This window comes from Tenrec ecaudatus, chromosome 12 (genome assembly GCF_050624435.1).
Source record: "Tenrec ecaudatus isolate mTenEca1 chromosome 12, mTenEca1.hap1, whole genome shotgun sequence".
Lineage (NCBI taxonomy): Eukaryota > Metazoa > Chordata > Mammalia > Afrosoricida > Tenrecidae > Tenrec > Tenrec ecaudatus.
In genome coordinates, this window is record NC_134541.1 from 66,894,455 (window position 1) to 66,920,048 (window position 25,594).

Consider the following 25,594-nt stretch of genomic DNA (forward strand, 5'->3'; position numbering starts at 1 on the left):
CGGCACTGCCTTCTAAAGTCGGGGTTCTTTAGACACCACCTCACGTCATTTTGATTTGGACTTGCGCTGTTTAGTATGCGTGTGGCAACTACTTAGTATGTGTCTCTCAGCATGTCACACAGCAGTTTTTAATGTCATTCAATTGACCCTGACTCCCAGGGACCCCCTGCACACCAGGATAAAGTGCTGCCCAGCCCTGCCCGTATCCATGATTGGCCATAGATTGCCAGGCCTTTCCTCTTAGTCTGCTTCAGACTGGAAGCACCATTGAAACCTATTCAGTATCAGAGCAACATATAGGCTAACAGGTGGGAGGTGGGGTGGCTGTACATGAGGTGCATTGCCCAGGAATTGAACCCAGGTCTCCCCCAGGGAAGATAAAGAATCTTATCATTGAGTCACCTTCAACAAATACTCTTGGCTGTCCGCAGAGTAGCAAGAGGGAGTGATGACAGGCACTAGTGTGAAAGGCACTAGAACTTCCTCAGAATCCCTGCTTCTGTCAGTCCTTGGGATAGACTCGGCTCATTGCCTAATTAGGCAATACAAACAAACGCATCGCTGGTGTGTGCAGCAGCTCATGAGAACAAAACCCTGCTGCTGCTAGCTCTCAAGACAACAAAAGCACATGCTCCAGCCGAGATGCCTGCTGGACACCAGAAACACTCCCCCCACAGCAGGATCGGGGCGGGGTCAGAGGGACTGCAGTGGGGGCAGGGAGATTGGCCTGGAATTCATTTCCGGCTCTGGCCCGGTGGGGGCGCTGCCAGCTTCCCTCACCTGGGCTTACCTGAGGCCGGAAGGACCTGAAGGAGTGTGCTGGCTGCTGTACTTAGTCTCGAGGGCCCAGCAGACTGCCTGCGGAGCATCTCTGGCCACTGGATGACATGATGAGGACACTCACAGCCATGTCAACAGGAGCCCGAGGGCTTAGGAAGCACCCTAAGAAATGGGAAGGGGACTCGGTTACCTCCAGTGACCAGGAATGGGCCCCTAAAGGGAGCCCTGTCCTACCCCTGCCAAACCCTTAGCTTCTGGAGGTGGATGAGGCCATCTAGTGAAACCTTTCTTTTTTTCTTTCTTTCTTTTTAGATCATTTTATTGGGGGCTCTTATAACAATCCATGCATCAATTGTATCAAGCATATTTGTACATATGCTGCCATCATAATTTTCAAAACATTTTCTTTCTATTTGAGCCCTTGGTATCAGCTCCTCTTCCCCACCCCCATCCTCCCACCCTTGTCAACCCTTGATAAATTGTCAATTATTATTTTCTTATCTTACATTTTCTGCTATCTCCCTTCACCCACGTTTCTGTTGTTCATACCCCTGGGGGTGGAGGAGTGGTTATACATCAGTTGTTTTGATCTGATTGGTTCCCCCTTTTCCCCTTTCTCCCCCCATCTTCCCTTTACCTTCATGGTATCACTACTCCCATTATTGTTCCTAAGGGGCTTATCTGTCCTGGATTCTGTGTGTTGAGAGCTCTTATCTGTACCAGTGTACATGTTTCGGTCTAGCTGAATTTGTAAGGGAGAACTGGGGTCATGACAGTGGGGGACGGGGGGCATTAAAGACTAGACGAAAGTCGTGTGTTCTTTCGTCTTCGCTGCAGCATCCCCAGCAGATGACCACTCAGCCTGAACTTGAATACAGACAGGGACAGAGACATCACTGCCCTCTCTAGCCACCCAGAACCATGTCCATCCCCTCGAAAAATTCACAAAAGGCTCTGGGTGGGGCGAGTGGTTTTCAATCAGCTGCGAAACCAAAGGTTGATCATTTGAACCCACCCAGCAGCTCCAAGGTACAGAGGAGTCCTGAGTGATTACTTCTGGCAACCAGATAGGACAGAGTCCAACTGCCCCTTGGGGTTCCCACGACTGTCCATCTGTATGGAAGCAGAATGCCACATCATTCTCCTGGAGAGCGGCTAGTGGGTTTTTTACCCCCTGGTGCTGTAACTGCTGCACCTCCTGTGGTTTCTATCACCTGTAGATTGTCGCCAAGAAAACCCTAAGGAGCAGTTCTACTCTACGACCACATGGGGCACAAGAGTGAGAATCGGTTGATGGCAATGGGTCCCCTTGTTAAATCAGCCTGGTGCTAGTGCTGTCCTGGGGAGCCCCGTGAAGCGTCTCATGCACACAAAGAGGTTGTGGTTGTGGAACGAGAGCTTGGTGTGTCTACATCCATCACTGTTTCTCTGTCTCTTGCACTTGGCTGATGCCTACTCTTCTCTTCAAAAAGCCAAATGCATCCAACCACACCCATAGGACCATTTCTGAGGACTCTCGCTGTCCTGATGCTATCCTGGCCAAGGCATGTCATATGAAGAGCAGTTGGGGCCTGGGAGGGGATGGGATGGAGGCTGAAGGGCAGCGGAAATAAGAGGGTGTGGGGAGGGAGGTCCAGGTCAGAATCCAAGCTGTGCGAGGCTGGGCCAGGAAGGGCCATGCTCAGGTGAAGGGATGAAGGAAAGCAGACCCCGCTGGGAGAGCATAAGGAGGTTTGGCATAAGATCAAGGAAAAAGCCCGGCCAGCCACAACTTCTGTGGACATGTATATTCGCCCTACACAGCAGCAAACATGCTGATTAATGATTTAGCATCTTCAAGCTTTTATTTATCTATTATTCATGGCCCCAAATTCCTACGTGTCCTGAGCACCGCCTAAGTACTTAATCAGGCTCTGGGGATTAGAGGTGGGAAGTTGACATGTCTAGAAAAGGGGTTGCTTCTGGGTCAGAGTGACCAGGGGGACCTGGACACTGGGAGGGGGGACCTACATTTCTATGTCCTATCTATCCTGAACACAACTTTCCCCACAGTCACTCGTGAGCCTTTCCAACTGTTTGTCTCTTCCCCTTTCTCTTTCCCTCACTCTGCTCTCTCGCTCTTGCTCTCACTCTGTCTCCTTATCAAAAAGCACATCTACTTGGCAAACCCAGGGTCACGCTTTCCACTTTGCAGAGTGATGACCCAGCTGGGAGGGCTCATGCTTAGCAATTCAATCTCTTATCTTTACTTTTCTCCTTAATGTTGGTGTGGCTGTTAGCGCCTGTCAAGTCAGCCTCACCTATGGTGACCCAACGCACAAGGGCATGGCATCTGCCTGATCCTGCTCCATCCCCATGGTCGGTGTGTATTCCTTCGGGGTGACCCATAGGACTCTCCGCGGCTGATTTTCAGGTGTAGATTGCCACGGCTTTCTTCTTAGACCACGTTAGTCTGGGAGCTCTGCTAAAGTGTGTTGAGCATGACAGGACTAGACAGGTACTGACTGTGCATGACGTATACTGACTTCCCGCCTCTCTCTCTCTCTCTCTCTCTCTCTCTCTCTCTCTCTCTCTCTGTCTCTCTCTCTTTCTCCACTCTAGGAAGTGCTTGCTTTTGTTCTTCCGATCTTGAGATCAATGCCCTGAAAAATGGTGGGTTCATGCAACCTTGAAACCAAGCCCATGGCCAGGTCTCCATCCCACTGTTGTGTCCATTGACTGTGAATGTCTCCTTCACCCGTGACAAATCTGCTCTCCACACAGGTTACCCACAGTATCTGGTGGTAGGGAACCACCTGTCAGGGGAACATCACCTGAAGATTCTGCGGGCCGAACTGCAAGATGATGCGGTGTACGAATGCCAGGCCATCCAGGCAGCCATCCGCTCCCGCCCCGCACGGCTCACTGTCCTCGGTAAGAACTGCACGTGGGCAGAGGAAGGGGAACACAGGGTGGCCGGGAGCCTATGGGCAGTCTCAATGGCACCACCCCACAAGGTGCCTTCCAGCCACAGAGCGTAAGCCACTGCTCTTCCGTCTCACCCCCACCCTCCTCTCCCCAGCGAATGAGGAAAAGTGAAGGTCCCTGCATTAGGAAATCAGAACCCCCATGTCTGACTGACCTGTGACCTGTCCAGCTTGCCGGACTTCACCTCAACTTAGGCATCTCCAAACTAGGTCGTCTGAAAGCAGCTGGCTGCCATCAGAGAGCATGTTGTGTGTGGCTGGTCCACGGCAGGCCCGTGTGGCCAAGGAGGCACAGAGGTCAATGGAGCAGCCTGTGGGGGGCACTCGTGGTCTTTTCACTCTTCACTGACCTCCCCACTATCCTGTCTACCCACGGCCCCATTAAAATCAGCCTCAAGCTTGATTCTCCCTATGACTTCAGCACCCGTAGGTGCCCAAGTCACCCTGGTTCTCTCCCCAGGCTTCACTGTTCTCAAAGGGAGAATCGGGCTGTGTTTGGCTGGGTTGACGAGAGAAACGAATCCAGTGACCCTCATATATGTATAAGACAGAGCTTTATATCAACAAGTAATTTATATGAAAAGAAGGCTTCACACCCAAGCTGTGTGATCATGAGGTGTCGATAGGATCAGGTATCAGGCATCAAAGGACAAAAAAATCATAACACTGTGAATGAAGGGAAGTGTGGAGTGGAGACCCAAAGCCCATCTGCAGGCAACTGGAGATCCCCTTACAGAAGGGTTGCGGGGAGATGAGCCAATCAGTATGCAGTACAGCACCAATGAAACATACAGCTTTCCTCTAGTTCAGTGGTTCTCAACCTTCCTAATGCCACAACCCTTTAATACAGTTCCTCAGGTTGTGGTGGACCTCCCCACCATAAAACTGTTTGCTACTGCATAACTATAATTTTGCTACTGGTATGAATCGGGCGACCCCTGTGAAAGAGTCGTTCAACCCCCCAAAGGGGTCCAGACCTTCAGGTTGAGAACTGCTGCTCTAGTTCTTTAATGTTTCCTCCACCCCCCCCACTATCATGATCCCAGTTCTACCTTACAAATCTGCCTAGACCAGAGGATGCACACTGCTACAGATAAGAGCTGGGAACACAGGGAATCCAGGACAGATAAGCCCCTCAAGACCAATAATGAGAGTAGCAATACCAGGAGGGGAAGGGGAAGGTGAGGGAGAAACGGGGAACCGATCACATTGATCTACATATAACCCTCTCCCTGTGGGATGGACAACAGAAAAGTGGGTAAAGGGAGGCGTCGGACAGTGTAAAACATGACAAAATAATAATAATTTATAAATTATCAAGGGTTAATGAGGAAGGGGGTGGGGAGGGAGGGGGAAAATGAGGAGATGATACCAAGGGCTCAAGTAGAAAGCAAATGTTTTGAGAATGATGATGGCAACAAATGTACAAATGTGCATGACACAGTGGATGGATGGATGGATTATGATAAGAGTTGTACAAGCCCTGAATAAAATGATTTTTTAAATAAAAATGAAAAGAAGGCTTCACAGCCCAGTCCAACTCAAGTCCACAAGTCCGATGCAAGCCAGGGCCCTGTTCAGACTCATGTAGCTGCAGGCTGCCGACCCTGAGAGCTGGTGCAGATTATGTGCACAGTCCCGTGGGTCCAAGGGCGTGGCAACAGGCAGGGTGCTGACGATCACCTGGGGCCAGCCCCGCAGGCAGAGGCCCAGCAGACAAGAAGGGAAGGGCAGAGCAGCGAAGGGGAGGTTCCTGTTTCCTCCCTTATGAAAGGCCACACCCCCAGAGAGGCATCATCAGGCTGGGACCTCACTGAGAGGTGGGACCCCACTCCTGCACGTTCATAAACAGTCAGGTTTTCGTAAGATCATCCAACTGCCACAAGGGCTGTCCTAAGTCACTCCTAAGAAGACGCATCCCACGGCCTGATCCCGAGATGGAGCACCTTCCTCTGGGCCTGCCTTTACCTTGTGTCCCCAGGAGCCAGAGTGCCCTGAGAAGACCCCCAGCCCCCAGTCCTCTCAGGCAGACCTGCCCGAAAACATCAGAATGAATGAGCCCAGTGACCTCTTAACCTGCCTGGCTCTTCCCAGACTTCAGCCCCCTCCTCCCTCCACCAGACAGGTGCTGTGGATCCGGGCTCCCAGGGACCAGCCTAATGCGTAATAATACGTAATAATAGCTCACATTTGCAAAGAGCTTTGCGCAACTCCCAAAGCACCTTCACACACCTCATCTCGGCTGCTCCTGCCTCCGCTCCGTGGGACAGGCAGTGTTAGCCCAGCTGAGAAACTGAGGCTCAGAGAAGCACAGGGCCCTCCACCAGGGTCCCCAGCTGGGATGAAGCAGAGCCTAGGCAGACCAGCTCCTCCCAATGCTCACTGCCCCCCCCCCCCCCCCCGGCACACCTGACTTTGGCACAGGCTAGCCGAGCGGGGAGTGTGATTCTGCCCCGCCCGTCTCTTAGCAGCTGTTGTGAAGATTTGACAACACGGAGGCAGCTGGGGCTCTGCCTGCTCACCTGGTAGATGAGGTGCCTCGGCTGCTCCAAGATGAAATATTTAAGAAGGTGTCAGGTTATCTTCGGATCTACACAGCCTAGCACACCAGGGCAGATGATTCCAAACGCTGCAGCAGACGGACCCAGGGAATCGCTTAACCAGTTCTGAGCTTGGCTTCTGGAGATGGGGGCCATCAAAGCCTCTGTGCCCCCTCTGGCCCGTGATGAAAGCATCAAGGCAATCAGCCACCCGGCAGGGTACCTATGAGCTGCCTGGCCGGCTTTCAAAACGGGGAGCTATTAAAGGGAGAGGTGGCCAAAATGGCAGTGAGCACAGGGCAAGAGGAGGATTTAGAACCTGACCTTACAGCTTTTAAAGACTGCAAAATGCCAGAGAGAGCCTTGCTAAGGGCGGATGGAAACGCTTCACCTGCAGAGCTTGTTCAGCCCCGGGCCAGAGAGGGATCTGTCTTCTGTGGCCTCGGACCCCTACTTAGAGATAGATGCCAAGGTGTGTTCCCTTGAGGGGGCCGGGCCACAGGCTGCTCAGCCCCTCTGACTTCCTAAGCAACGTGGGGCAAGCCCTGCCCCCGCGTGTGCCTGAGCCGACCTGTGCTGCACCGCGTGTTCCTCATGGAAGCAGATCGCCTCCATTCTCCTCCACGCACTGCCATGTGACTTCGCACCACCAACCTGTCGTCCAACTACTTGTACCACCTGGGGCCTTACTCTGATGTCACCCAGGACCTGAAACAGATGGGGATAAGCTTACCCTGACGCTGTACCAGAACTGCCCTAGGCAGTTGGCCCAACCATTGGCAGGCCCCTGTCCTCTCTAGCATCTCAGTTATAGAGTATAAAATCCTCAGTATTAAAAGTGTAAATTATTCCAAATGTTTCCCAGACAGGGGCAGGTTGGAGCGGCAAAGAGACTCCCATAAGCCCCACAGCTTAATTAACATTCGGAAGACACTCCAGATGTTCCACCTGCAAACCCCTGCGCATTGCCCGGCCTCTCTGCGTTCCTGAAGGTCAGCAGTGCCAGGCTGGTCTCTGCTAGTGAGGAGCCGGGCTACAGAGAGCACAGCCCCAGTTCAGCTTGGGGTCACCTTTAAAGGGTACCGCTCCAGGCCTGCTCTGTCCTATGGCTCCCAGTGGGGTTGTGGGGTGCGGGATTCCAATCTGGAGATCTATTCAACAAGGAGGAGGGGTGTTCTGGAGGATCCAGCGGCAGCAACATCACCGGTGCAATGCCTGAGAGCCAGAAACGGGGCCTGAGCAGTCATCCATCCATCAAAAGCCTCTCACCAGAAGCAAACGAAACCCCAGGCAAGCAAGAGCTATCCCCAGACCCTCCTATGAGCCTCTCTGCCCTTTGGGTCCTGGTTCTCAGCTGGCCCTGCAGAACCCTGCCGGCTGAGCCTCCCACTGTGTGGAGCACCCCTACTGCCCTGGAGGGAGGCCTCACATGAAGCAACCGACCTGCTGCTGGGAAAGATCTGCTCACAGCAGCAGAGGGTAGGCAGGGCAGCTGTTCCAGCAGAGGGCAGGGAGGCATGTGCTTCTGCACTCTGGCCCGGCCAGCCTCCCCAACCAAGACCCCATCTGCTTTGCTGTGCTATCGCAGCCAGGGAAAATGTCCCAGCCGGTGCCCTGAGGGAGGCTGTCTTCCCTGTGTTCCAGGAATGAGAGAGCTTCCTAATTTAGTCTGGATTTGTCTGAGATGGATTTTTAATTAAATAAAGTAAGAGCCTGATTACAACCTTCAGAAGATGTGAGAGCAGAATTAGATGGCCGTCTAGCACAATTGCAAAGCAAACACTTCGCCTGGAACAGAGGGGGGCCTCCAGGGTCTTCCATCAAAGCACTAAGTGAGGAGGGCAAACACTGGCGGTTACCTAGCCACCAAATGTGCACCGTTAAAATAGGCATCTGTCCACAGTGGCGCTCCAAGAAGCCAGAGGGCCAGCTCACGGAGCTTGCCCGGCTGCAGGCCTGGCGTGCAGACTTGGGCCTCAGCAGCCAGGCCTGAGCCATAGACACATGAGTTAACATTGTGTTTCCAGCCCAGACGCAATCAGGCAAAGAGCAACTTGGCGCTCAGTGTTTGCAGCCACAGGAGGCTGGGGGAGGGAACCAGAGAAGGAAATGGGCAGGGGAGGGGCTGAGATGCCGGAGGACGTGGGCACTCAGATACCCCCACCCCCACCCACCCCCTGGTCCAGCTGCATTCGCTCAGAGACTCAGCCTGTTCCTGAGGGCCAGACCAGGTCATGACAGGCTACCCCCAGCCCCAGAGCAGCTCAGGGAACAGGTTGCCAGGAAGAAAGAAGCAAAGCCCGAAGCCACAGTCCTGGTCCTCCCTGTCACTAGCTGCGCCATCTTTTCTTTTCTGATATCATGGCAAGATTGATTTCTACAATAGTCGTAGACGTTCCTGTTGTTGTTTTTCATCATTTTATTGGGATCTCCTGCATCACTTACCGCAACCCATACCTCCATGTATTGTGTCAAGCACATTTGTACATATGCCGCCATCATCATTCTCAAACATTTTCTTTTGACTTGAGCCCTTGGTATCAGCTCTTCATTCCCCCCCACATCCCTCCCTCATTAACACTTGATAATTTATAAATTATTTTTTTCCTGTCTCACACTGACCGCTATCTCCCTTCATTCACTTTTCTGTTGCCCATCCCCTTCGGAGTAGGTTATAAGTCAATCATTGTGATCTGTTTTGATGATGCCTTATACCTGATCCCTTCGACACCTCGTGATTGCACAGGCTGGTGTGCTTCTTCCATGTGGGTTTTGTTGCTTCTGAGCTAGATGGCCGCTTGTTTACTTTCAAGTGATCCATAATGTTTTCATTGGCTAATTTTTGGAAGTTGATTGCCAGACCTTTCTTCCTGCTGAAATCGGAAGACCCTGCTAGTATTTGAAATACTGGTGACATAGCTTCTTCCAGAGTCAACCCAATAGACAGGCCATCACCATATAGGAAACTAACAGATGGGTAGTGGTATCACAGAGTAGATGCTCAATAATATTTGTTCCTTAAAAAACAATTTTTCTGGTTCTTTATCTATGAAGTAGGGGTAATAAAAATATCAATCATAGGTTTTCTGTGAGGATCAAACTAAAACACACACATATCTTCCATATGGAATACAGTGTCATATACTCCCAAACTGTCCACACACGAGCACACATTCATGTGTACGTGCAAGCAGATTACTCCTTTCCCTTCCTGCCTTAACGATACCTAAATTGTTGCAGGGCCCAGGCTGTAAGTGTGGCCTTACATTTGATCTAACTAACTGCCTGGAGCCTTGGAAACCACGTTGTTGGAAGGCCCTGAGCCGGGGAAAATGGGTGTCAAGCATTCAATCAATTAACATTTACTGAGAATCTCTTGTGTCTCCAGCATGTTGGGAAAATCATCAGTACAAGAAAGGACAAAATTTCTCCCTGCTCTAATGCAGATTGTGTTCTAGAAGAGTGAGACCATCAATAAATATTAAACAGGGAAATTGAGTAGGAAGTTAGGTGGCAATAAGTGCTGCTAAATTGAAGGGGTGGGGAGGAGCAGGTTAAGGGGGATCAGAAGCAGGCAGGAGGATGTTGGATGTAAGGTTAATTATCAAAAGGGTATTTTCCCAGCCTCCCTCCCCATGTCCCTTTTCTTCCTGGCCCATTCTAATGTTCACTGTGCTGCTGTGTTGTGACTCCTACTAGCAATAGGACTTCCTAAATTGGCATGAATTGTTTAATGATGGAGACTGAGTCAACTGAAATCCAAAAGGTCTCTCTTCAAATGATGTCAAGCCCCCAAAACTGAGAGGGACAACAAGAAAGAACCAAATGTTTCCTTAACTGGGTTGCCTCATCAAAAACACACATCCTCCCTTGGCCACAATTCTACAGCAGGAATGATAGGGTACAGGTCTCCTGAGCCTACAGGACCAGCCAACCAGGCCACTGATACTGTCAACCCCGACTTATGATGACCTGGTGGGAGTCAGAGTAGAACCATTCTCCCTACAGTTTCCAATGTCTGGTATCAGAGGTAGATGGCCAAGCCTTTATGATACGGTTCTTCTGGGTGTATTTGAACTTTAAAATGTTCTGTTAGCCATTGAGTACCATGCAGGAAGAGCATTGGCAGCATTCCCTAACCCCAATTCATAATCTTCTGAGTACAATGGAGTCTAGAGAAGACTAGCGAATATCTGAGATCGTACAGCGAGAAGACAGAAATGCAACAGAGCACCAGAGTTCTGACACCTAAAACAATTCTCCCTCTGGCTCACCCGTCAAGTTGACGCTACACATCACCACCTCCAGAGAGCCTCCCTGCGCCCCAGGTGGTCTAATGATCTCATCTGTGCTGCCTTTGCTTCGCTGTGTGCCCCTGTCACACACACCCAACCTTTTGACAGGAGGGTTTACCTGTCTGTTGCCTACCCTGGCGTTGTCACGGCACAGCTGTGCATACCCACCTTTGTATCCCTCGTACCCAGTACAGAGTTGTACACATATCAGGTTCTAAGCATTTGCTCTGGTTAATGAAAGAGCAGGGTTTGGGGCCACCTAGGGTAAGTGTCTTTTTGGTTTTTTTAATCATTGTATCGGGGGCTCATACAACTCTTATCACAATCCATACATACATCCATTGTGTCAAGCACCTTTGTACATTTGTTGCCATCCTCATTCTCACAACATTTGCTTTCTACTTGAGCCCTTGGTATCAGCTCCCAATTTTTCCCCTCCCTCCCATTCCATGAACCCTTGATAATTTATACATTATTATTATTTTGTCATGTCTTACACTGTCTGACGTCTCCCTTTACCCACTCTTCTGTTGTCTGTCCCCCTGGGAGGAGATTATATGTAGATCCTTGTAATCGGTTCCCCCTTTCTACCCCACCCTCCCAGTATCGCGACTCTCACCACTAGTCCTGAGGGGCTCATCTGTCCTGGATTCCCTGTTTCCAGTTCCTATCTGTACCAGTGTACATCCTCTGGCATTGCTGGATTGGGAAGGTAGAATTGGGATCGTGATAGTGGGGGGAGGGGAGAAGCATTAAAGAACTAGAGGAAAGTTGTATGTTTCATCGTTGCTACACTACATCCTGACTGGATCCTCTCCTCCCCACGACCCGTCTGTAAGGGGATGTCCAGTTGCCTACAGATGGGCTTTGGGTCCCTACTTCACAGTCCCCCTCTTTCACAATATGATTTTTTGTTCTTGGATGCCTAATACCTGGTCCCTTTGACACCTCATGATCACACAGGCTGGTGTGCTTCTTCCATGTGGGCTTTGTTGCTTCTGAACTAGATGGCCCCTTGTTTACCTTCAAGCCTTCAAGGCCCCAGATGCTATATCTTTGATAGCCAAACACCATCAGCTTTCTTCACCACATTTGCTTATGCACCTACTTTTGTCTTCAGCAATACTGTTGGGAAGGTAAGCATCATGAAATGCCAGTTTAATGGAACAAAGTATTCTTGCATTGAGGGAGTACGTGAGTGTGGGCCCAGTGTCCATCTGCTGCCTTAGTACTAAACCTATAAATATATGTACATACATCTATTTCCCCATCATCATGTATAACTATTTTTACATATGTACATGCCTGTATTTAGACCTCTATAAATGCCCTTTGCCTCCTAGTTCTTTCCTCTATTTCCTTTTAGTTTCCTCTTATCCCACCATCATGCTCAGCCTTCATTTGGGTTTCAGTAATTCCTCTCGGTTACATTGCCCTTGATCAAGCTCCACCAGGCCTCCTACACCCTCCTAGCCACTGATTTTGGATCCCTTGTTGTTCCTTTGTCTCTGGGTTTGTTAACACCACTTCCTTTCCCCCACCTCCCCCTCTCCCATGTCCCCCACCCCCAAACCATCTGTCCCCTTGTTTTCTCCTCCAGATTGTTTATCCCGCATATCTATCTAGATCGACCTGCAGAGATAATAACACCCTTGAAAACAAGATAGAGCAAAACAGAGCAACAGAAGGAACGAAAACAACAATAGCCAAAAACCAATGACAAAAAGAGAGAGAGAGAGAAGCCTGTAAATAGTTCAAGGTCTGTTTGTTGACCTTTAGAAGTGTTTTCCGGGTCAAGTCTGATGGGGTGCCATGCCCTGGCCCCAAAGTCTATTTTGGGTACTCCCTCGGGACTTCCTCGCTCTACTACCTTTGCTGTTCTATTGCACACCCTTAGTGTTTTGCCTTGATGTGGTGGGGTCAGATTGGCCATAATTCCCACACTATGTCTCCAGTGTTGTCCCCTGTAGGGCTATGGGTAAGGGATGTCATGTCTCATAGTGGGTCCAGTCATATGATCCTCTCTGTGCATTGGCTGCTCTGAGCAGGGATATCATCCTCAAGGCTTGGTGGGCCAGGATGTGCTCCACTCTCTTTTCCTCACCCTTCATTTGCTCCTGTGTGCTCTAATCAAACATGTTCATCTCCCTGAGCTGCAGATTCAATGCTGTCCTATGAAGTAAATTTTTCTGGGGGGAGTGGGGACTGTCCAAGTAGTTGGGATTGAGGTCAGCCTCTCTGACCTCTCTACTGGTTCCCAGCTTCATGCTGGTGTGTTGCATTCACATCTTGGAGCACTGGATTGAAGTCTGGTCCCTCTTTCCCTGTGGAGATATAAACAATACCCTCCCTTTGGGTGGGTTAGTGCCCTGTTCCCTCTCTACCCATTTCTTTTTTTTTCCTTCCCCCCCCCCTTGTTTTTAATTGGCTACCATATGTATCCCTGGATTTGGTCTGGCCCCTGCCATACTACCTCTACCTCACCCCAGGAATATTTGTATACAGTAGGTTTTTCCTTATGCCCCTTTTACATTTTTAAGCTTACTTCAGCAGACTCATGTTGTACTTGTCTTTTTGTGCTTGGCTAACTTCATGTAGCATAATTTCCTCCAGTTCTTCCCATGCAGAGATGTGCTTCATGTGTTCATCACTGCTTTTTAGGAATGTGTAATACTCCATTGTATGTATGTACCACAGTTTTTTAATCCATTTGTCAGTTGATGGAAATTCAGGTTTCCATTTCCTTGCGATTGTGAACTGTGCCGCGATGAACATTGGAGCATAGATGTCTGGCCATGGTTTATTTCTTACCTCTTCTGGGTATATGCCCAGTAGGGAGATTGCTGGGTCATATGGTAACTCAATTTCCATCTGTTTTAGATATCGCCAAATCTATTTCCATAGTGGTTGTACATACCTACAGATCCACCAGCAGTGGAGAAGAGTTCGTATCTCCCCTCAGCCCTTCCAACACTTGTTATTTTCTGATTTTTTAATTGGGCTACCTTTGAGGGTGTTAGGTCATATCTCATTGTTGTTTTAATTTGCATTTCTCTTATGACTAATGATTGAGAACATTTTCTCATATGTTTATTGGCCATTCGGATTTCTGCCTTTGTGCAACTTCTGTTCAGGTCTTTTGGCCAACTCCTCAGTTGGTAATTAGTTTACTTTTTTTGTTTTGTTTTGTTTTTGGAAGCTAGCAGAGTAATGTAGTGATAAGGCCTTTGTCTGATGTGTCATTGCTAAAGAAGTTTTCCCAGTCCGTGGGCTCTCATTACTCTCTTGGTGAATTCTTTCAATGTACACAGGTGTTTTATCTTCAGTATATCCCACTTATCACTTTGTGACTCCTCTGTATTGTGTCCTTCCCTATTTCTGATAGCCTATGTATTCCTGCCCCAAAGTTCTCAGGTTGACCCCAATTCCTTCATTGATAGCCCTAATAATTTGGGGTTTTACCTTGAGGTCTGTGATCCACCTTGAGTTTATCCTTGTGCATGGAAGGAGATAAAGGTCTTACTTCGTTTTTCCACAGGTAGATATCCATTTTTTCCAGCACCACTTTTTGAAGAGGGCATCTGCTTCCCATTTGATATTTTGGGGGCCCTTATCAAAGATCAGTTGTCTATATGCTGATGGTTTCATTTCTGGGTTTTCAGTTCTTTTCCATTGGTCTGAGTATCTGTCATTGTACCAATACCATGTGGTTTTGACAACTGTGGCTGCATAGTATGTGCTACAATCAGGTAAAGCAAGCCCTCCCACTGTGTCCGTCTTCTTGAGGAGTTCTCTGCTAATTCTGGGCTTCTTCCCTCTCCATATGAAGTTGGTTATCAGTTTTTCCATTTCTTTGAAGAAAGATGAGGTTAATTATATCGGGATTGCATTAAACTTACATAGTGCCTTTGGCAGAACTGACATCTTTACTATATTGTGTCTTCCAATCCATGGGATAATCTTCAATTTGTTGAGGTCACTCTTGGTTTCTTATAATAGTGGTCTGTAGTTTTCCTCATATAAATCTTTTGTTCTTTTAGTCAGGTATATCCCTAGGTATTTCAATGTGTGCTTGGCTATTCTGAAGGGTACAGGGTGAGCGTCTTAATCTAAGTTCTCTAGAAGAGCAAAAATATATGTAAATAATAGTGAGATTTACTTTAAGCATATATAGCCCATCCAATTGTGGGGGCTGCTAAGTTGAAGCTTCCTCTAGCTCACAGAGTGGCAGTGTCTAGAGAATGCGAAATGTGCGGGTGAGGTGGTAAGCTAAAGAAGCCTGCAGGCTTACCTCCCAAGAACCAAAGGTCAGATTACAAGAAGAACACAGGGTCAAGTGAGAAAGCATTTATGTCCATTTCTATACTGGAGACAGACCACACCCCTAAGAAAACTCCCTTTTCAACTGATTCACTGATCACATCAGATTGTCATCATGGAAGGTTCAACTCAGCTCCAACTCACTGCCCAGGAGTTGATTCTAACTCTGAGTGACCCTACAGGACAAAGTAGAACTGTCTCCTAGGGGTTCAAAGACAGTAACTCTTTATAGGAGTAGAAAGCCTCATCTGTCTCCGTCAAGGAAGGTCATTACAGCATGTTGTATGCTGAGTTAGTACCTAGTCTAGTGTCCGCCAGGGTGAGTCATAACCGTGCCAAGTTGACACATAGCACTAGCTATCACAGAGAGCTGACAGGCAACCTCACCACACACACACACACACACACACACACACACACACACACAAATTCCTTGACTATAGTAAGCCCCAGACCTGGCCAGCTTTTGTTTTGTTGTTTAGAGAGGTGATATAACTTCATAGTTAAGAGCCCAGATTCTGAAAATTATACTTCTGTACTTGGAAGTACTGTGAGCAAGTTTTAAGCAACTTTACCCCTCAGTTTCCTCATGTAAAACTGGGGAAATAATCATACCTACCTTTCTAGTATGACTGTTTGGACAGCTACTGTTGAGTTAGCCCTGGACTCAGGGCGACACCACACGTGACGGAGCCAAGTGCTGCCCAGTCCTTCGACATCCCCATGATAGGTTATGGATCAGACTATCATGAGACTGAGCAAATTCGTTGGCTCACTTTCAAAAGATGGTCACAAGGCAGGCCTTTCTTCTTACTCTGCCTTAGTTTCAGCTCTGCTTAAACTGGTTCAGCATGTTAGCAACTTCTACGTCCCCTCTGACAAGCAGGAGGTGCCTTGGGTGGGAATCAACCCAAGGGATGCAGACAGTGAGACTTCTACCAGTGAACCAGTCACCTCTGAGAGGGCTGTGTTGTCGTGAGATGCTATCCAGTGGGTTCCAAACCACAGTGACCCTAGGCACAACTTGATGAAATGTGTCCCTGCCCTGTGCCATACCCCCCACTGTCCCTGGGCTTGAGTCAATTGTTGTAGGCACCATGTTGGTTCATCGTCATGAAAGCCTTCCTCTTTTTCACTGCCAAGCATGCTGCCCTTCTCCAGGGACTGGGCTCTCCTGACAACGTGGCCAAAGTCTGTGAGATGAAGTCTCGCTCTCCTGCCTCTACGGAGCACCCTGATGTTACTTCTTCTGAGACAGACTGCTTGTCCTTTCCGCACTCCCTGGTCCTTTCAATAGCCTTCTCCAGCCCCACAATTCAAATGCACTGATTCTTCTTCCATCTTCCTTCTTCAGTGTCCAGCTCCCACACGCACATGAGGCTTGGGTCAGGCGCACCTTGGGGTTGTAGAGAGGATGTCATGAAATATGGTGTGCAATGCACTTCTCCAAGCAGCCCCTGGTGCAGGGAGAGGGCTGTAAGTGTCAGCTGCTGTGGTCATCATGGCTGCTATCATAGTAACAGGTACTAACTAGCAAGCACCTCCTCCCACCTGGGGAAGTCAGGTCCACACCCTAGAGAAGTATTTCTTTCGGCCACAGGCAGGGAGGCACAACAGCTGCAGGCCTAGCCCCCTTGCTCACACCCAGAAAGACAAGCAGAATTGATTTCTCATCTTCTGATTCAACGTGGTTTGCCTGGACCCTGACCTAGTCTTAGGTGCAGTATCTCATTGGAGCCTGTTTTCTGCCACAGTCATTACCTTGCAACCATCCCCAAATCTACGCAGCAATGCAAGTCAGAGATGGGAGAAATGAGCCAACGTCATGTGTATCTCCTGACGAGCATCTGGGAGAAGGTGCCTGAGTTCCTGTGCCTCTCACCCTCCCATGACACCAGCACTTCCTTACTCTCTGCCTGCTAGACTACCCCTTCTTGGTGGCCCAGGGCCACCCGTGGTGTCACCCAGGCAACAAGAGTCTCCCTCCTCCTCTCTTTGGCCAGTGGAATGTTCCCCCCCAGTCTGTGCCCACCTGCTCCAGTGGTTATAAAGCAAGCATGGCTTTGGGGGGACAGGGGCTCACTGAGTAACCTTCCAAAAACCCAAACTGCTCTCTAACCCCCACCCCACCTCCCATTGCTGAATGACTTCTACCCTCCATGGACAGCCCTGGGCAGCACTGACAGGTGTCAGAACCTTACCCAGAGCAGTGGAAATGCTCCAGGCCCTAGCAGGGCGTGGGTGCCTAGAGACGTGCATTCTTCCAGTGGCTAGGAAGCACGGATAATGACACTTTGCCTGCTTTCGCCCTCGTGTAGCCAGGGCTTGGAAAGATGAAGTGAAAATCCACTCCGCATTTTGGCCATGTCTCTCCCTCATTTGATCCCAGGCTGGGGGTTGGGCATGTGGGCCATTGGTCCCTGTATCCCTCTTCTCAGGCTCCTGAGAGCAAGGACAATATGTCCTTCAGAGGCTTTAACCAAGTGTGACCCTGGAAGCCACCAAGCTCAATCATTCAGCAAAGAAGAGCATGAGCTCAGACCACAGTCAGGTGCTCGGTCCCTGGTGCCTACAATTCAGCAACACCAACAGTGCCGGGGCTGCCACGAAGTCCAAGACCCTTTTCTGTGACCTTCAGGATGCAACTCCCCGGAGGATTCCTGCACCCACCCCACCAAGCACAGGACGGGTTCCTCTGGCCTAGACATGGTGCCCAACATCCCTGCAAACATGAAACAGCCTAGTCAAGAGCCTGCATCTGCTCCGGGGTCCAACTGGGGTCCTCAGTCATGAAACCCAAGGGGTTGCTGGTTAGGGATTACAAGGTTACAAGGTCTCCTGCTTCTAACTCCATCGTCTTCATCCACATGTGGACACCTGAGCCTCCAGGACAAATGTCCTTGTGCACACGTGTGCATCCACACGCATGGTTCAGAGCACAGCACGATCACCAGTGGCTGCAGTGTGTGACCTGGGGGATGGTGGAACCGCACACGGACACCCAGTCAAGGGAATCGGTCACTGATGGGAAAAGACAAATTCTTTATAACTCGACAAAAATATTGACTGGCGCCCCTTGTCAGGCCTGGAAAGAATGGAGTCCTTGAAGCGTGTTATTACCCACTGAGGGGCTCGCTTCTCCACCGATCCCAGGAATGACAAATGAAGCAGGGGAAGCGCCAGAGCACCGGGGAGGGAGGTGTGGGTCAGTCAGCCCCTCCCATGAGTGCATTGGCCCTTTCCTGGGTCCAGCCTCGTGGGAGTCTGAGCCAGGACCCCTGGCCATCAGCCCTGGAGTGAATCCCAAGAGGCTGCTGCTGGCCATGGAGACCTCTCTGGGCTAAGAATAGCTCGCTACTGCTCCGCTCCAACCTTGGCCTGGGTGCCAGCCAAGGGTTTCATGGCAAATTATGGATTTAAAACTGTCAAGGGATCTCCGTTCCAGCATGAAATGAGGACGGAAAAGGGAAGCCTTCCTTCGCAGCCGGTGGGGCACGGGAGAAGTGCAGTTTTAGAAAGGAGTTTAGAGACAACAGACGACCCTAGGCTGACTCCGAGAGCGCAGCCCAGGAGCAGCCCAGGGAGAGCAGGAGGGGCCTCTGGAAGCCTCCCTGCCCTGGGCCCGGGTCAGAGCGGCAGTAGTAGAAGATGCAATGGTGCTATGCAAGGCCCAGGATGAAACCTCTCAGCCGGGCGTTCTCTGCAGCAGACATAACTACAACAAGCTCAGGAGCTGGAGCCATCTCAGGCTGGTTATTCTGCTGAGACCTGGGCTGGAGGTCCAGACGGGGAGAAACATGTGGGGAACCCTAACCCATGATCGCTGCAGGCCGTCTGGGGATTACTCTGGGCACCTCTGGATGGGAGCGCAACCACTTCCTCCTCATTTCATATGACGGTGACATTGAATGAGCTCTAGAGATGGGAGATCAACCAATAACTCTGCTGGGCTCCACTCCATCCCTCGAACACACACACACACACACACACACACACACACACAACCCTGCATATTTCCATGGGCTCAGCTAATAACTTGGGTGTGTCCCTCCATTCCCAACCTTCAGCCATTACTTTGTCTATGTGGAATGACCTGGAGGCACCCACAGACCCATCATTATTTGACTCAGGCCTTGACGACTAAATAAGAGGGTAGCAAAGAGTGGGGTCCATGGCCAGTACCCCCTGGCACCACCAGATCCAACCTTTGGCCCAGGCCAACCTGTGGTCAGTCAGCACATGAAATGAAGGCAACCAACCAGCACCTAACTCACTGCCATCGAGTCAATTCCGACTCCTGGCAACCCTATAGGACAATGAGGGTAACCAGCACCTCAAAATTCAAGAGCTGCACCATGTCCAAAACCAAAACCCACTGCCATCGAGTCAATTCCTAGTGACCCTCTGCAGAATTTCAGAGGCTAAATCTTTCTCCCATGGTTAACACACCAAAGCCATAACAGACCAATGCTTACTAAGGAAGTTCGTCATGCCAACGAAGAGGAATGGGAAAATGGGATCCCTGTCACATATTTAAAGAAGAGAAACAGATTTGATTTATGCAGCATGGCGGGGCAGAACCAGAGTTAGGCGAGGTTGTAAGCGCCCTGTCTAGGGAAGTTTTCCCACAGGCTTGCCACAATAGGGGGAGGGGGGACAATTCACTCCCAGAAGTGATATGATGGCAGCAACTATCCAACTGTGGAGTCTGGTGAAGGGTGGTGGGACTGATCCAAGAAAGAAGAAGCTGCAGGGAGACGCGAACCGGAACCATTTGGAGATGTTCCCTTCCTACCCACATGTCCCATAACACAAGTGGCAGCGGGCTGCAAAGAGAACCTGGCCACAGGTGGCACATCCGCAGAGCCTCAGGTGTTGGTTGGACTGTACAGACATGCTGGGGTGTGTGTAGTGGTAGAATGGTCACAAGCGGAAAGAGTGACAGTTACTTGGGAGTCATGAAACCTATTTAAAGCTTTGTTACACTACAGCCCTCCCGGCAAAATCGGGGTTTGCCACAGGGATGTCACACACAAGATAGGATGAGAGCAGGAATCTGAATTTGGGTCTCTCTGGCTCAAAACTCTTTGCCCTTCCTGCTGCACTGTGCCCTTCCCCTTTTCCATACTGCCCATCTGTCCCCCTGAGAACATGATTTACAGACATCTTTGCAGCCCCAGGGACTCCGGGAACCGTCACCATGCCTTGGGGTCCACAGAGCCAGAGAGAGGGGCCTAAGCAGTGAGCCGAAGGATTCAGAAGGCCCTTCCCACCTTGGGAAGCCCCCAGACCTACAACACCTATTTTACACCCCACTAAGTCTCATTTTCTGGGAACCCCAGGACCATAGACACTCCAGGCCTCTAAGGGCTTCAGCCTTCATTGGGGAGGTTTTCTCTAGGTAGCATGTACACGGGCACCCAGGATCCCACACAGCTGCCTCCATTACACACAAATAAATAGCTGAGCCCCACAGCCCAAGGAAGCTGGCTTCAAAAAAGGTGTCACATTTTCACAAGTTGATCAAGGTGTTTGTAAATGTTTATAGAAAAGAAGAGCTTCCCACATGTAAATATGTCAGAAGCGGTGTGCACAGCTGAGCAATCCCCCGGTGACAGGAACACCGCTTCAGCCTCTGCGGTGGCAGCAGAAAAGACGGGGCAAGGACTGCTGGCCAGAGAGCCGTCCACTCAACAGCCCTCATCGACACGCTCACACACATGGATGAGGCTGCTGAAGAGAACTCAATTCACCGGCAGGTTGACCCAGGTCGAAGAGCAGAGGAAACAGGCTGGGGGCTACCTAACGCTGGAAATGGAAAGACTGGCTCTCTCTGACTCGGTGTGGAGAGAGGTGGGCTCCTGACAAGCCCATCACCAGCTTAGTCTGGCCAGTAGTGCTGCTAAGGGCAAAAGAGAAAGAAGCCAAGTTTTAAATAAATTAAACAGTAAAAATGCTGACAAGGAATTAGAGACTGGGCCCCTCCTACACTATTGGTAGGAAGTGGTATGGTGGGAACAGAAACACCACAGGCGTCAGCCACCCCTCTACTTGGTGTATGCCCTAGAGAGATACGAGCCACACCAGGAATGCATACATGCTCACCCATGTTCATTGACAGCACTATTCGCCGTAGCAAAAACATGGGAAACATGGGAATGCCCTTCAGTGGAAGATTGGATAGACAACGGAGCGTAGACACACAGTGGAATACTTCACAACGGCGAAGGATTCTGATGCCCCTCCAGAGCAGCTTGCAGCATCAGTGCATCTGGAAGAGAGGACGCCGAGTGAGACTAGTATCACTGCGGGGCAACGGCTTACATGAGACCACTACTATACAAAGTCAAGAAAAGGTTTTCACACTAAAATAAACATGCCTCATGATCGCCAGCAGGGGAAAAGTAAGAGGAAGTCACAGGATAGGGGTTAGGCAAGTTTTCACTCGGATGAAGGGGAAAGCAACATACAATTAGAAGGAAGTTAGCGCCCCCCCCCCCCACCAAAAAAAAACACAAGCCACTGGAAGGCTTGCAAGAATCAAACACAAGAGAGGCAATTACGTACTATCATAAAGATTTGCAGTCTTGGAAACACTCTTCCAGTAGCTGTGAGTCAGGATCAACTCAATGGCAGCGGTACAGTGACTCATGAAAGGACCCCTAGGGGCTCACTGATGAAGCCCTCCACTACAAACTGAAAGGTTGGCACTTCAAACCCACCAGTCTAGCTGGAGGACAAAGGCCTGGAAATCACTCCCATACAGAGTGGGCCTAGGAGACCCCATAGAGCGCCATTGCTCTACCCCAGGGGTCGGTAAACTTTTCAAATGGAACAGCCAATCCTGTCTCTCACAACAATCTTTAAATTATTTGAGAGGCATAAAGATATTTTTATAAGCAAGTGAAATCGCCATTATATGAGTACTACCCTTAAAAGTTTTTCAATTTTACTTCAGAGCCACGTGTATATACCAAAAGGGCCACGATGGCGAAAAGCCGGAGTTTGCCAGCCTGTCCGCTACCCTACAGGTTGCTGTGAATGAGAGCAACCCCACAATACACCAGAGACTAATGACGCTGGGCACCTTTTTATGTGCGTATCAGCTATTTGTATATCTTCTCGGGTGCAAGCTGTATTCAGAGCCTTGTCCCCTTTTTATTGGGTTATGTAGCTTCCTACTATCGTGCTTAAAAGTTCTGTTTTTATATTCTGCATACAGATCCTTCATCAGAGATGTGATTTGCAAATATTTTCTCTCTGTGGCTTGCTCTTTCATTTCCTTAATGATGTCTTTTGATGCACACACATTTTAATTAAGTCCAATCTCTTCTCTCCTTTTATGGATTGTCCTTTTGAAACCATATCTAAGAAGTCTGTTTTACCCAAGGTCATGAATATCTACACCTATTTTTTTTCTTCTTAGAGTTATATAGTTTCACTCTTACATTTAGGTCTCTGATCCATTTTTAAATAATTTCTATGTAAGATGTGAGGTAAAAGCATAAATTAATATTTTTTGCTTTTTCTTTGTTTTGTTTGGGGGCAGGGGGAGGGTTGGTCTTTTGCTTTGTTTTTTGCACACTGATGTCCCATTGTCCCAGTGAGCATTTGTTGAAAAAGACTGGCCTTTCTCTCACCTAATTACCTTGACAATTTTGTAGAAAATCAATGGACTAATAAATAAGGTTTTACTTCTGGATTCTACCTATGCTCCATTGATGTATACATCCATTCTTACTCCAGGGCCACTTTGTATTATTCCTACAGCTTTACCGTTTTTAAGCAGCAAGCGTGAGGCCTCCAACTTCGTTCTTTTCCCAAATAGTTTTGGTTATTCTGAATCTCTCTTGTGTCTATATGAATTTTATCATCCGCTGACCAATTTCTGCAAAAATGCTTGCTGAGATTTTGATAGACATTGTATTAAAATCAGAGATCAGGTTTGGCATTCGAACAATCTCAAGTTTTCCAATAAATGCCTCTCCATTTACTTATAGTTTGCTTTTCACAGCCAGGTATGTCAGTTACATGTGTACATCATATAATCATTTTATTCAATTTATTCCTTGGTGTTGTATGCTTTTGATGCTATTGTGAAAAGAATTGTTCTCTTAATTTTTAGGTTGTTTTTGTCAGTGTATGGAAACCTACTGATTTGTGTCTATTGATCTTGGATCCAAAGCTTTGCTGAACTCATTTATTAAGTTTATGCATTCAAACCCCTTCTGCATATAGACTATATCAAACACAGTTTTACTTCTTCTTGTCCTTACATGAGCATACATTTTTCTCTTTCCTCCTCACTGCCCAGGCTTGTAAAATGTTAAATAGGAATGGTGAGAACAGACTTCCTGCCTTGCTCCCAGTCTTGGGTGGACATTCAGTCGTCCACCATAAACTGTGGAGGCTCCTCAGTGATACCCGCCATTGGGTTGAAGAGGTTTCCATCTATTCCTAGTTTGTTGAAAACTCCATACCACAAACTATTAGGTTTTGTCAAATGTCTTTTCGGCATCTATTGAGGTGATCCTGTGCCTTTTGTTCTTTACTCTGTTGGTATAGTGCAGCGGTTCTCAACCTGTGGGTCGTGACCCCTTTGGGGATTGAACGACCCTTTCACAGGGGTAGCCCGATTCAGAACAGTAGCAAAATTACAGTGATGAAGTAGCAATGAAAATAATTTTTTGGTGGGGGCGGGGGGTTCACCACAGCATGAGGAACTGTATGAAACGGTTGCGGCAACAAGAAGGTTGAGAACCGCTGGTGTAGCATATCAGTTGCTTTTCAGATGTCGGTTCAGCCTTGAATTCCTGGGATAAAACCTATTTGGTTATGATGTACAGTCACTTCTGTCTGTTGCAGGACTCCACTTTTAAGGTTTTGTTGATAATTTTCATCTCTATTCATGATGGATACTGTGATTTTTTTTCTCCTTTATGATGTCTACATCTGACTTAAGTGTCAGAGTGTGTAGAATAACCATGGAGAATTGGTTGGGAAGTGCTCCTTCCTCCCGGGAGGGTTATTTCTTCTCTAAATGCTAGATAGAACTCATCATTAAAGCCATCTGAGCCAAGGGTTTTCTTTGATGGAAGATGTTTAATTACAGGTGAATTTCTTTATGTGACAAATGTGTGTTCATATTTGTAGAAGGTGACTTTTGAACAAATGCTTAAAGACGATAAGGATTAAGCTATGCATCTCAGAGCAAATCCCTATGGAAGTAAAACACAAAGCCATTGAAGGATTCTGAGCAGAGCCTTCTGTCCACGGACTTAAATGTTTTAAAGAACCACTCTATCCGCTGGGTTGCAGACAGACCATAAAAGTACAGAGGAAGACCTGTTAGGAGGCTCTTACGATAAAGCAGATGGGAGGTAAGGGAGCCTAGACCAGTGTGATCGCAGTAGAAATAGTCAGAAGCATGGGTGAAAGAGCGATAGATGACACAAGAATTACTTTAAGCTTTGAGGCTCAGGCCTTTTATTCCTATGAAGAATTCTGGTGCAGAATTCTGAATGTATTCTCAAAGGAGCCAGTCAGTAACAAGCCCCTCAAAAAAAAAAAATTAAGAACAACTCATTTAGATCTGGATCAGTAATGATTCCGTGATGGAATCCTTACCTTCTGTGTTGGAGACTCGGGTTCACTTCCCAGCCAGGGCCCTCCAGCACAGCCACACCTGTTCGTCCCTGGAGGTTTGGTTGCTGTCATGATGTTGGACCAGTTTCAATGGAGCTTCCAGACTAAAGCCAACCAGGAAGAAAGGGCTGATGGTCTAATTCCAAAAAAGAAAAATCAGTTAATGAAAACTGTCGGTCACAATGGTCTGATCCAATCGTGGATGGGGTCAGCATGAACTGGGGCCCAGTTTGACAATAGTTGACAACAAGTTTAGATCAGCCTCTTAGTTGGCTTTGGTTGGTTTTAGTTGGTTGGTTGGTTGGTTGGTTGGTTGGTTGGTTGGTTGGTTGGTTGGTTTTGAATGCAGTTCCGGGAGTTGAGTTGCTTCCCTAAAGCCATCAGCTAACTAGCAGTAAATCTAAGACTATGTACCTTTTAGATTGCATAGGGGACTCCCCCAGTGTATAAAACCCACTCACCCCTGTCTAGGAACATCTCGGAGAAAACAGGTATTCAAAGGTGGCTCCCACACAGCTTTCAGCACCCAAACCGGTTTGCTTTCCTCAGCACCTGCAACTACCTCTATACCTACCTGATTTTCTTTCCAAGAAGCCCTAGTGGTGCTGGGGGTTAGGTGCTGGGCTGCTAACCACAAGGTCAGTGGTTCAAAGCCACTAGCTACTCCTCCAGAGAAAGATCGTCTGTCTGAGCCCATAAAGATTTACAGTCTCAGAAACGCTATACAGGGTCACTCTGAGATGGAATCAATTTGGTGACAGGAGAATGGAGGATGCCTTTCTTTCCATCCTAGATCCAAGGCTCTGAAGCCTCCTCAGAAAGTGCTAAGTGAAAGCTTTTCTGCCCCACACAATTCCCTTTTCACACACAGACACCAAAGCAGCAATGTAGAAGCTTAGCTCCCTAAGAGAATGAGAGCCTTAGTTTTTTTGTTTTGTTTTTTTAAAACATTTTACTAGGGACTCATACAACTCTTATCACAATCCATACATACATCAGCCTTAGTTTTTATCTGTGTGACAATCTTATCTAAACAGGTTCAGGTGGC

At 48.6% G+C, this 25,594-nt stretch overlaps 1 protein-coding gene across 1 annotated transcript in view; it reads left to right on the forward strand.

The window, feature by feature from the left end:
- KIRREL3 (kirre like nephrin family adhesion molecule 3) overlaps window positions 1-25,594 on the forward strand; it is a 173,044-nt gene that overhangs the window by 48,756 nt on the left and 98,694 nt on the right. Inside the window, exon 4 of the mRNA XM_075527996.1 lies at window positions 3,544-3,693. Within this exon, the coding sequence (XP_075384111.1) occupies window positions 3,544-3,693 (150 nt within the window). The remainder of the gene's footprint in view (window positions 1-3,543; window positions 3,694-25,594) is intronic.